Below are 12,752 nucleotides of genomic sequence, written 5' to 3' on the forward strand. Positions count from 1 at the left end.
GAGAGAGAGAGAACTTTATTTGATATTTATTTTTTGGAGGACACAACATCTTTGTATGTGGTGCTGAGGATCAAACCCGGGCCGCACGCATGCCAGGCGAGCGCGCTACCGATTGAGCCACATCTCCAGCCCGAAACAGGGTTTTTTGATCCTCTGATTTCCATCTAATTGCATCACAGGCTTTGGCTTCCACTTGACATTAAAGTTACCTTCTGTGACCACCAAGTGAGTTCAAGTTATTTCAATCATCTGCCTCCTTGGAAACCTTTATATTACGCGTGTGTGTGTGTGTGTGTGTGTGTGTGTGTGTGTGTGTGTGTGATGTGTGTCTGTCTGTTAGTGAAAGGCTGGGCCCTGCTGCATGGTTTAATGTTTCTAGTATCTTTGTGTTGGGTTCTTGGTACCTAAAACATACTTAAACGATTCTGTCGTATTATAGTTTTTAGCTACAAGGTGGTTTGACTTTTGTTGTCAGTTGAAACTAGAAAGCTTACTGCTGTTTATTGCAATATTTCTGTGGGATAGTGATTTCCAACCTAGAGTCAGTTAACTTTACCTGAACACTTGAGGGGAACTGTTTACACATTGGAGCCCATCTTTATGTAAAAAAGTTCAAATTTATGTTTTAATTTCTAAGTTTATTTCTTGCATGTTAAAGAAGAAGAAAAATACTGGCCTGAAGCTATATTGCAAAGGAATGTCTGATATGCATTTTAGCTTTAACAGTTTAATATGCAGCATTAAGAAAAGGCCCATTTTGCTTTGATGATTTAGAAAGGTTTTTAGACTGAACTTTCCGTCCATATTTTCCCTATGGTCTTAATCCTCCCCCATTCGTTTCTAATTTGCTTAATATTCTTTTATCACAGTCCTGTCTTCAGTTTATTAATTTTGACTTTATTGCCCAAATGATGAAACAAAAACACCTGAGTTAAAAAGTTGTATATTGAAGAAGTCTTGAAATAAGAAAAATATGGAATTTGTAACCTTATTCAACAGGTACCATGAATTTAGTCATTTGCTTTCTTCTCTATTTCTCCAGTAGCATTTTGATTTGCAAGGCAATTGAGGAGCTGGGCGCGGTGGCTTCTCAATCCCAGCCACTTGGGAGGCTGAGGCAGGAGGATTTCGAGTTCAAAGCCAGCCTCAGCTATTTAATGAGGCACCAAGCAACTCAGTGAGACCCTGTCTCTAAATAAAATACAAAATAGGGCTGGGGATGTGGCGCAGGTTGAGTGTCCCTGAGTTCAATCCCCGGTACCAAAAAAAAAAAAAGAGGGTATTACTAATGTATTTTTTGTCTTTTTCCCCCCAGAGGGAAGTGTAACATCTCCCATTTTTCTGACATATTTGCTGCTAGAGAGTTTAAAGCCCGAGTGGACTCATTTTTCTACATATTAGGCTACAACCCTGAGACAAGGTAAGTGAGTCACTTGTGTCCACTCAGTGAGAACTTTTTTCCTTTTCTCACTTGTGTGTGTGTGTATGTGTGTGTGTGTGTGTGTGTGTGAGAGAGAAAGAGAGAGAGAACATGCATGTGTGTGTTTATACACCTGAATGTAAACTATGTATTTAATATTTAATGTCTTTGGCACCTAAATCAGCTTGTTGCTTTTTCTTTAGTTTTGTTAGGGAAAGGGAAGATGGGAAAATTTGGGTGTTACCTGGGTGGGATTAAAAAATGTAGTTGAGGGCTGGGGCTATGGCTCAGCGGTAACACACTTGCCTGGCATGTGTGTTAACTCATTTGTTTTGTTTGTTGGTAACTCATTTGTTTTGTTCATTCTTGGTAATAAAAATCCCAGGAACACTCACTGAAGTAAGTATCCTTGGTGAGACTACTCTTACAAAACAGAAACTTCCTGTTCTCAACTATTTTGTTAAGCTCTATGTAAAAGAATTATGACTTGTTAAATAAAAAGCAATAGGGTCAAAATAATTTCACAAAAAGAATTTTTGGTTTATGTCTGTAATACTCTTCACATAGCATAAGAGTGTGTTTATACATGTGCCCTGGAAAAATCATGTGACTATATGATTTATTAATTTTTTTTTTAGGGGCTGGGATTGAGGCTCAGAGGTAAAGCGCTCGCCTAGCATGCATGAGGCACTGGGTTCAATCCTCAGCACCACATAAATATAAAATAAAGACACTGTGTTCACCTATAATTAAAAAAAATTTTTTTTTAAAGAGCTGGGCATGATTATGCACCCCGTGAGGCAAGAAGATGGCAAATAAGAGTCTAGCCTGAGCAATTCAGCAAGATCGTATCTCAAAATAAATAACAAAGGGTCTGAATGTGTAGCTTAATGTTAGAGCACTTGCCTAGCAAGTAGGAGGCTATGGGTTCAATTCCAGTACTGGGAATTGGGTTGGGAAAAAGGTGGAGGGTATTAGCAGGTGGTCAAATAATTCATGCTCCGGATACCCAAGACCTGTTTACAAATGTGAAGATTTAGAAAGAAATAAAAGATTTAGCTTGGCTCAAGGAATTTTACTTTATTATCCATTGGATATAATTGCAAAACAAATATTATTTTAGTGAAAACTTTTTCTAGAAGATGTTGAGAAATGATATACAAAATTTAGAGTATTCTTAGGACAGTCACTGAAAAGTTGATTAAAGGGAGCATGTTTCATTGTGATTGCACAAGGTTGCACAGAGCATCATTGGGGATAGTATACACTGGTTTTCTGTCTCTTCCTCTTTGTCTTAGACAGCAGCTGTGAGAGTAGGAGGATTATGCTCATCTATTTTTGCTTACCTCTTAAGAATACTTATTTTTTCTTTATAATACAGTGAAGCTTGAGCTTTTTGTTTTCAAAAGAAGGCCACATTCTAATGATTTAAAGAAAAATGGTTGATGGAAATATTTCAGAAGTTTCTTTTTAAATTTTGAAATGTTTTTTTAATTATTATTATTATTTTGTATGTGTGTGTGTGATGCTGAGGATTGAACCCAGGGCCTTGTGCATGCAAGGTGAGCACTCTACCAACTGAGCTATAGCCCCAGCCCCGAAATGTTTATTTTATATGTGAATTGTCATGTCATTCTGTTGCCCAGGCGAGTTTCTGTATAGAGACAAATGAGTTGGTGGTTGTCATGTTGTTGTCAGTGCAGTTTGTTATTGTTGTTATTTTGGTGCTCGAGCCTTTTACTAGGGTTCAATTGAGCTACCTCCCTAGTCCTTTTATTTTTGTTTTGAGACGGGATCTTGCTGAGTTGCTCAGGCAGGCCTCCAACTTGTGATCCACTTGCTTTAGTTGGTAGGATAAGGGATATGCCACTGTGCCTGACTTGGTCATTATTTTAGTGATTCCATACTTATTTAACTGTGATAAATATGTTGTACAAGTTAAGAGTGCATCAGCAATTAACTAAAATAGTTTTTTTCTTTTAAATATTCAGCTCTAAAATTCATAACAATCAAATTTATTTTTTTTTACTAGTTTAAGTTGTACATCTGTTTTGTTTTGTTTTATACTGGGAATTGAGATACTTGACCACTGAGTACATCCCTAGCCCTTTTCCTTGAATGCTTACTAAAAGCACTATGTAATTTTTCTCTGTAAGCTAGAGAGGTACACAGATGTCTCTCTATTTTTTTTTTCATTGTGTGTTGCTTGCAGTCTTTCAGGGTGATATTTCTCATCAAGTAGTGTTTATATGGGGTGACACTGAAGAGTGCTGGGGGTCAAACCCAGGGCCTTCTGCATGCTAACCAGGTGTTCTATTACTGGGCTATATTTCTGTCCCTCAATTTTGAAAATGTGGATTAAATATGCAGTAGAAGCATATTGTTTGTCTCTGTATACAAAAAAAGAACATAATGATGCAGTTTTATAAGGTCTGCATCCTGAATCATAATATTTTGAAATTTGTAGTTGCTGTTTGTTCAGTTCTACACTTGTATTCTCTACATTGCGCTTGTGCTATGTATATTTTAAGTGCTTGAGAGATGTTGGTTGAATTACATTCAGCAAATACTTGAATGTTTACTTACAAATAAAGTTTGAGGAACATCAAACTTCTCACAGTTCAAGAGTCAAGGCCCTTATAGAAATTTGGTACAGTGCTGGCATGGTTGGTGCATGTCTTTAATCTGGGGAGTTGGGACTCTGTGGTTGGAAGATTGCAAGTTCAATGCCACTCTCAGGAACCTAGCAAGAATACACACCCTGGGCATTCTAAGAATCGGCCTGTACATAAATCAGATGGAAGAAATGCAGAAAGTCTTTTCATACTTTGTTAAATCACACACATTCTTGTGATCTTTTGAACAGTTGTTGATAAATGGGTGTGTATTCTTGTAGGAGTTGCCTGCTTCTGACTTGGTTTCAAGTTTGTGAGGGATGAAGCTGTGTGATGAACTGGTTTCTGATGCAGTTTCCTCCTCACTTTAATGAGTGGGACTAGGGTTGCAGTCCTGGCTACATAGTGCTATGTGCCAGTCCTTGACACCCTGTGCCATTTAGGTAAGTGGAAGTTCATGTGGAAAGGAAATGTCAAGGTGTGTGTGTGTGTGTGTGTGTGTGTGTGTGTGTGTGTGTGTATGTATGTATGTATTTTACTGTGGAATGCTCCTCTGAGATGGCACATGTATTAATAAGACCACTGGAAGTTGAGGGCTAAGAATTCTGTGACTGTGAAGTGATGACTGCTACCTTCCCTTTTAATAATGCAGGAGTTTAACACTAAGTGAGCAGTTGAAACTGAACTTTAAGATGGAATTATTTCTCAGAACAAACTTTCAGATACTAGTTAAAAGTTAATGTATGTATTTTTCTGTAATTTAGTATATCAGCACTAAAATTTTGAAGTTTTTTCACATTCATTTTCATAGATCCTTTTAAAATCTCAAGAGTTCAGTTCCCCTTTTATTTCTCCCCTAATCTGGTTTTATATTCCTGAATGATGTGTCTTGTCAGGGACCTGGTCTTTCTGAACTTTTGATCCTGATTGTATTACTACTTAGTTGAACTAATGTACTATAGTGTGATTCAAACCAACTGTTCTTTGCTCTGTGATTGTGGTTTATGCCTTTAAAATTTGGGGATAGTGGATTTCTTGATAAGTGGCATAAAATTACTTTAGTATTATTAAGTATGAATTTATATTTCATTTTTACTTTAGAATGCTAATCATTAATATAATAGAGGACCTATGAAAATACTTATCCATGATTTCTTCATTCTGAAATCTGAAAGCTCTGAAAATCTAAAACTTTGTATACTAAATATAGCACCCAACTCGTTTGGTGACCAAACCTGGCCTGAAATCATTTGAAGCTATTTCTCTTTTTAATTTAGCATACTTCATGTGAATGTGCACCAATTTTGTGGTAAAAATATAAATATGATAGTATATTGGTTATAGCTTAGACATTCCTGTCATATATTCACATAAAAGTAAAAGTCTAAAAAATTTTGAATTCTGAAAAACCTTTGGTAGACCATTGACCCTCTGGTTGATAATGCTCACAAGGAAGTCTGAGTACCATGGATTCTCAAGTCTGTCTGGAATATTGATTCTAGAATCCCTTGCAAAGTATGCAACATTTGCTAAGTTTCTTCATTGACCATAGTGAAACCTACCTAACAATATTTACTGAGTATATAAACAAGATAATGTGAAATAATATAATTTTTATATTTGGAGTTTTTAATGAAAAATCGGAACCAAAATTGAAAGAAAAATTATTGAAAAATAGATTTGAAGTTTTTATAGCAAATGATCTTACCTTTGCTAGCACTTTGATTTTGCTGAACTCATCTGTCCTTTTTCCTACCTTCTCATCTCCTCAGGTCTAGTACTCCACTATAGGCCAGTGCCTTTTTCCTATACTCCTGACCCCCCGCCCCGGGTGTGTGTCTTCTATTCCTGGGAAAAGGTCCCTTCATGGTGGACAAGTGATGTTTCCATCAGTTTTTATAGTGTAAATGTTTTTAGTTGTAGAAAGAACCCATCTGTGCAGTGTATTCGTCTTAGTTGTTCCCATCCCTTCTGTTCAGAAGCATGCATCCTTCACCTGTTGTTCAGTGGGGTGAATGGGAAGAAGGAGGGATGTGTGGGATTCAGAAGTGGTATAGATGCATCTGGGGTTCACATAACTTCTGGGAAGACTCCAGAAATAGGCCACAGACAGAAACACTTGGGAGCAGCCTGGATGCATATATGCATGTCCCTGTGGGCAGGCGGATGATGATTAGGAACAACAGTACAGGAATGAGGTCCAGAGTGTGGTCAGCATCAGGAAACAGACATCTAATGTTCCAGAGTATCAGTAGGGGCCTAGGGATGCAGCTCAATGATAGAGCACTTGCTTGGCATTCCTGAGGCCCTGGGTTTGAGATACATTCTGTGTAAAGTAAGGCTTGGTTAGAGGAAGCATAGCCCCATTTCTAGAATTGGAACTTAAGAATAAAAGGGACACAGTGGTGTATTTGATTCCTGGTCACTAACTTTAGGGCTCCTTGAGATTCTCTGAGGAGGAGAGCTGTCGCCATATTCTGAGTTTGGACTGGGTGTTAGGTGGCTTCAACTTGGGAACCAGAGCACCATGGGCAAAAAGTAGCTAGGCAAGTCACTCATTGCCCAGTGTTTCTGTGCAGCAGAGGCCATGAGATACGGATGTGTAGGGCCTGTAAAGGTATTTTTTAGTTTGCTTTAGATATACTTAAATTTTGAATTTGGAATCTTATATACATAAAGAAGAGTTATGAATAGAATATATCTTTTACCCACTCACCACTTGTTAACATTTTGTCCTATTTCCTTTTTTCTTATATATTTTTTGTTACTACCTTTTCAACTTCATTACACATTTACTTTATGATATCTTTTCTTGCCATATTCATCTTTGTGTTTGCCATCTTTGCTTCATCACTTTCTATAGTACTTTCCGTTGGTTGTTGTTTGGAGATGGGGTCTTGCTGCATTGCCCAGGCTGGCACTGTCTTCTGGTATGAGTGATCCTCCCGTGTCTCAGCCTCTCAAAAGTAGCTGGGACTACAACATGCACCACTGTGCCCTGCTGACACACTATTATTCTTTCCTGAATGATCTGTGAGTGAGCTTCAGACAGCAGCCTTCTCTTCTCCAAATGCTTCAGTATATATTTCCAAGAAGAAGAATGTTCTTAAAATCAGGAAAGTTAACATTGCTGGAGTACCACATGGTCCATATTCAGACTTTGCAAGTTTTTCCAGTAGTGGTCTTCTTAGTAATTTTCCCCCCGTGATCCTTCCTGCATCACCTTTTCATTGCTGTGTCTCTTTACTGGCCTTTGCCTGTCTTTATTCTCCTGATGTTTCCTTACCTTTCTATATTTTTCATGACATTGGTTTTTCTGAAGAGTAGGAGCCAGTTTTACCAAATGATCTTTAATTTGAGTTTGTTTGATGTTTTCCTCATGATTAGTTATGAGTTATGAAGTTTTTGCCAAAAAATGGTGGTTTTGATTTTGTGTTTCAAGTGTATTTGTTGAGATATAAAATGAAATTGTTGGGTGGCTCTAAACAGATGAGATATACATTGTTTTTGCCTGAGAAGAGCTCCCCGTCTGGGAGACGGGGGACTGCCAGAGGGTTAGGGGAGGTAGAGAGTGGTTGGAATTGTGGGAGACAGGATGTGAAGGAGAGGAGGTCTGGAGAGCCACTGGTGACAGGAAAAAGGGGCCTCTGTCTTGGTGGCCTGTAAAGAATACCTGTGAGATGCCCGTGTAAGGAAAGACAGTGAAGAGGATGTTGATGTTAAGTGGCTGTTACTCCTGGGACCCAGTGTAACAGAGGTTCTGATGAAGTGCCTGTGGTGTTTCCTAGGTATCTATTGAGATGGAATATACAATTTTGAAAATGTAATTTGCTTGACTTGCTGTAAAGTAACTTTCTACTGTGCTTCACGTAATCGTTCCCATGGTTTCTCGGAGTAGTGATGAATATATTAAATTATTAGTTTCTAGTGATTTTTCCCAATGAACATTTTTCTGTGTGAAAAGGTTTGATAGGGGTTTTTTGTTTTGTTTTATTTTAATGGATCCTTCTGAGAGGAATTCTTTTCTGGTCATATTCATATTACTTGGCCGCCAGATTCTAATTCCTTTACTTTTGTTTTCAGAAAGTAATTTTCTTTAGATTATTCCTTATTAAACCCGTTCTGTAGACATGTTTCACAAACCAACGAGGAGAACCTATTTCATGCATTGGGTCAAAAGGAAAACTTATTTAAGTGTATTTGGCAGGACTTGTACTTTACAAGTCATGTTTGCAGCAGGGTAAGATTTATTGACTCATGGTCTTGGTTCCGAGCATGGATAGGAGACAGTGGGCATGGACTTGATTCTGTGGTGCTGACTTTTCTTCACATTTCTGGGAAACAGAATTCACACTGCCTTGCCATCCTGTCTTGTTCTTTATGGTTTCTGGGGAGATTGATGGTCTTCCTTTTTTTTCTCTTTCTTAATTTTAACTAAGTAATACATGCAATTATTTCTGAGGTTGCAAGTGGAAACTAAGTCTATCTATAGAGTTTCTTTATAAGGTGGACATTGGGAGGTGGAGACTGGGAGAGAGGGCATACACTGTGTTTTTAATTAAACTGAGTATTAATAGAAAAATGTCTCCACTGTTGGTGTAGACAGTGAGAGTGCTTTCCTAATGCTCACTACATTAAGAGGGGATGACCTTATGGATTTGGAAATCTTTCTGAAGAGACCTTAATGAATTTTTTATTTTGTGGTGTAGGGAATTGAACACAGACCTCATGTGTGCTGGGCAGGTGCTCTACCACTGAGCTACATCCCCAGCCCAATCCTCAAATATGGTTCGGGGGTGCTCAGGTGTTTGTGGCATGGTGTTCTTTGAACTCTTAACTTGAATTTTCCATGCTCTTCTTACTGTGAGAAAGCCAGTCTTCAAACCATATTGGATTGGGCTAGTGTTACTTTAGGGAACCTTTTAATTTAGTATTGAGAGAGTTTTTAGCTTCTTTAAGGAAGATCTAAATCTTTGCATACAGTACAGTTTTGGGTTGATGTTTTTTTTTTTTTTTTTTTTTGCTTCAGTAAGTTGTTGAGGCTGATTTCAAATTTGTAATCCTGTCTTGGCCTCCAGAGTCACTGGGAGTTACCCTTCTTGTCATGCCCTCCAGACACTGTGTCTGTTTCTATGTGACAGTACCATGCACTCCATAGGTTTACCGTGGTGTATTTGTTTGTTTTCCAAATGTTGAAGATTTTCAAAGAGAGATGTATGGAGTTGGTTTTCTTAAGTAGCTACTACTATGATTTTAAATGTGTTGGAATATTTCTGCTAATTAATCTTACACATAGTTGTTTATGTCCTTTGTTTCTATTCTTTCTTGGAAATCTTGCTATTTAAGACCACCATTTCCTTTATAAAAAAAAAATAGACAAAACAGAACTTGCTGTTGTCTGGAGGCGCAGGCATGGACTGAAGGCAGGGCTTGCAGAGCTTGTGGCGTTGGCTGTCTCAGATCCCCTTCCTGAGGCCCCACTTCCCTGCACACTAGCTTGGTGTGCAGGGAGAAGCTGCAGCGTCTGTTGGCTGGGCTTTATTTACGGAAACAGCAGGGTTGAGATTGATTGCGTCGTGCAGAGACAGTGTGTGGATGAGGGAGGGTCACAGCACATGCTCAGTCCTGTCAGTGTGAGGGGAAGTTTCTGCGTTCTGCGTGGAGGCTTAGGTCATAGCACAAGCTCAGTGAAAGCTCTGTGAGGTCTCTCAGACTGCATGTGCCTCCATTTTGAGCAGTTAGAGTAGAAAAGGGCAGAGTTTTAGCGGTAAGAGAGGTGCAGGGATCAGCTAGACTCACTCGGGGCTCTGTTAGTCATGGAGGATCCCTTCGGCCCCTGCAGGTAGGCTCCCTTCCTCTGGCCTCCCTGGCCGGGTGATGGTTGGCTGCTCCTTCTCACTTCTGGAGATGTCTCTGAGTCATTCATCCTTCAGAGTCCTGTTCCCGGAGCCTTTGGTTCAGCCCAGCTGGCCGTGGAGGTGGTGCTGCGACATGGAACAGCGGGAAAGGGCTCTACCCAGGGCTGCGTTAAGCAGATGAGGAATGTGAAGCTTCTCGGGTCCCTCTGTCCCTGTCCTCCCCCCTTTCTCCTCACCTCTTCCTCCCTTGGCATGGTTGTAACCCGAGGCGCGCTGGGTGCTTGTTGCCAAGCTGTCTCTCTTCAAGCCCTGCAGAGGAAGCCTGCAGCCCCCCCCCCCCCCTTGCTGCGCCTGTGGCTGGCCAGGATCGCCTGGGCCAGAGAGCAGTTCTGTTTGGATGTTTTAGGAATGGTGGTAGGTGGGTAGCTATTGGTTGCTTTGAAGGTGGGTGGAACCTGTTTTGATTGAGAGCCTGTTTGCCAGAGCAAATTACAGTTCTTGTCATCTTTTTCTGAAATCTGACATAGTCAGAAGATAGTTGTGGATTATGGTGGCAACAGTTTCACCTTAAAATGGCTTTTTAAAAAGTGAAAGGTTGTCACATCAGTTTGTACTGTGTTGTTCAGAAGGAAGCAAATCCTTATTCCTTTTGGAGTTTAGGAAGATTTCTTCACAATTATCAGAAAACTGTATGCATTGACATTTGTGTTAGAAGTTGAGGTTCCATGTATTCTGTGTGCTTATTTTTGTATGTTCATTTTAAATAGGATAATGTTTGTTGTGTGCATATGTATTTTGCTGTGTGACTGGTGAATTCTATAGAAGAGAAGTGAAAGGAGTAGTGGGTGCTGGAGAAGGCAGAGGTGTTAACAAGGCCACATTGGGTGCCCATGGCTTGACGTCCAACACTAGTCTTTCCTACCCAGGGAAAGCTATACTTTTTGTGCCTCCTGCTCACAGAGAAGGCTCAGGCAGATGGTTCTCTCCATGGTAAACTTAGGGAGCCAGTCAGAATAGGCAGATTTAGGACTAGTTGAATTCTTACTCAAGCAGATTTTCAGTGATCTTGAATTATGTTAGTTGCTTCTTATTGCTTCCTCTCCTTTTTTTCTGCTGATAGGTTTTGGAAAAGAAATTGAAGTGACATTAAGTTTTGTGTATTTGTGGGGATGGGTGAAAATATACAATAAAGAAAAATGTGAAAAATCCTCATAGGTAAGGGAAGAAATTTACTATATATTGATACAAAGGAGAAATGATTTGTAAGCTCTTAGTTGTATAATATGACCTTTGCATGATCAGCTTTAGTCAGAGAAAGCCCCTGAGTCTAGCAGAAGGTTTTAAACTAAGGCTTAACGTGGTGAATTCTAGACACTTAAAATATTCCTGAGGTATATAATCTGTATTCTTATAGGTTAAATTTGGGGATTGTAAACTAAGGAGATGAATTAAAGAGGAATAATTTAGGTTGACATTTATTGCTGTCTTCAGATCTATTTTTCCAATCATGTGAGGGTTCTCCTCCTATTACGAACCTTTTTATTTGAACATTGCATTTGGAGGTTTGAGGCAGCTTCCCACTTTTTCCCATACCGTGAAATGTTGATTCTGGAACTTATCTTATTTACTCTATTTAGAAGCATCTTTCCCCAGCTACTCAGGAAGCTGAGGCATGTGGATTGCAAGTTCAAGTCCAGACTCCCCAACTTAGCAAGAAGACACTGTTTCAAAATAAAAATGGGCTGGGGATGTAGCTCAGAACAAAAATTCCCCTGGGTTCAATCCTGAGTACTGCTAAAAGGTAAAAAAGATATCTTTTGCACCGTTTGCTCTTCCTTTGCATTCTTTCTCTAAAAAATTTATCCTTTCTCTAGCCTACAGAAACCAGACACAAGCACTTTCTGGTCATGTACATGTGGGGTCCATGAAAGCCTACTGTTTCAGACTTGAAGAGAAGATTCAGCGTTGGAGTTGAGAGTGCTGATTTTCTATTGCTGTATCTTTAACTTAAACTTTCTTTACAATTTAGCTAATAAAATGTGAGCAGGAAGCTATACTCATAGCTGACCAGCTCTGGCTCAGGTTCCTCCTGCTTGACGGATGGCTGACTGGGCCTGGCACATACCTGTGTTCATGGATCTTGTGTGCAGCTGCCCCTTTTGCTGGTAAAGACACAAAGTCACTGGCTCTGATCTGTGGATACCCTCTGTGGCTAAGAGTCAATTTTTTTTTCTGTTTCACCTTGTAAGTGAAGTAAGTCACCACAGTATTTCTTGTATTTCTGGCATGTTTTTTGCCGACCACTCATCTCTTGCTTCAGGGGTTCATTGCTTGTGTGGATGTGGCAGAGGTGAAGGAACCAGCACATGGAAGTTACTGTCTTGGTCAGGGGTCTGTGTAAGCTGAACATTGAAAAGATGCTAGTCATTCCATTTTGGCTTATTGTTCCCTTCCTGAGATAATTCAGAGTTGTCAGGAAATGTCGGAGAGTACAGAAGGTTGTTTCAGAAGGAATGTAGAAGTGCACTAAATTATTATCTTGTTAGCTTTTCATGTCATTTTGGTAGAATCTTGAATCAGAACCACAGTAGAGTTTTCTGCTTAAAATGTTCCTCCATCAGCACACATGGTGTGGTCACTGCTGGAAAGCTGGGACACACTTCGCTGTGTTTCTTTCTTTTTTTTTTTTTTTTTCTTAGAGAGAGTGAGGGGGGGGGAGAGAGAGAGAGAGAATTTTTAATATTTATTTTTCAGTTTTTGGTGGACACAACATCTTTGTTGGTATGTGGTGCTGAGGATCGAACCCGGGTCGCACGCACGCCAGGCGATCGCGCTACCACTTGAGCCACATCCCCAGCC

At 39.6% G+C, this 12,752-nt stretch overlaps 1 protein-coding gene across 4 annotated transcripts in view; it reads left to right on the forward strand.

Moving 5' to 3' along the window:
• RERE (arginine-glutamic acid dipeptide repeats) overlaps positions 1–12,752 on the forward strand; it is a 306,083-nt gene that overhangs the window by 144,062 nt on the left and 149,269 nt on the right. For 3 of the 4 annotated variants that reach the window (XM_081305735.1, XM_081305737.1, XM_081305736.1), the window contains one exon: positions 1,316–1,420. In XM_081305735.1, coding sequence (XP_081161861.1) covers positions 1,316–1,420 — 105 coding nt within the window. Of the gene's footprint in view, positions 1–1,315; positions 1,421–9,703; positions 9,878–12,752 lie in introns of those variants that run through there. The other variant, XM_081305738.1, reaches the window with a different exon arrangement.

This window comes from Spermophilus citellus, assembly GCF_964194105.1.
Source record: "Spermophilus citellus genome assembly, chromosome: 9".
Taxonomy (NCBI): Eukaryota; Metazoa; Chordata; class Mammalia; order Rodentia; family Sciuridae; genus Spermophilus; species Spermophilus citellus.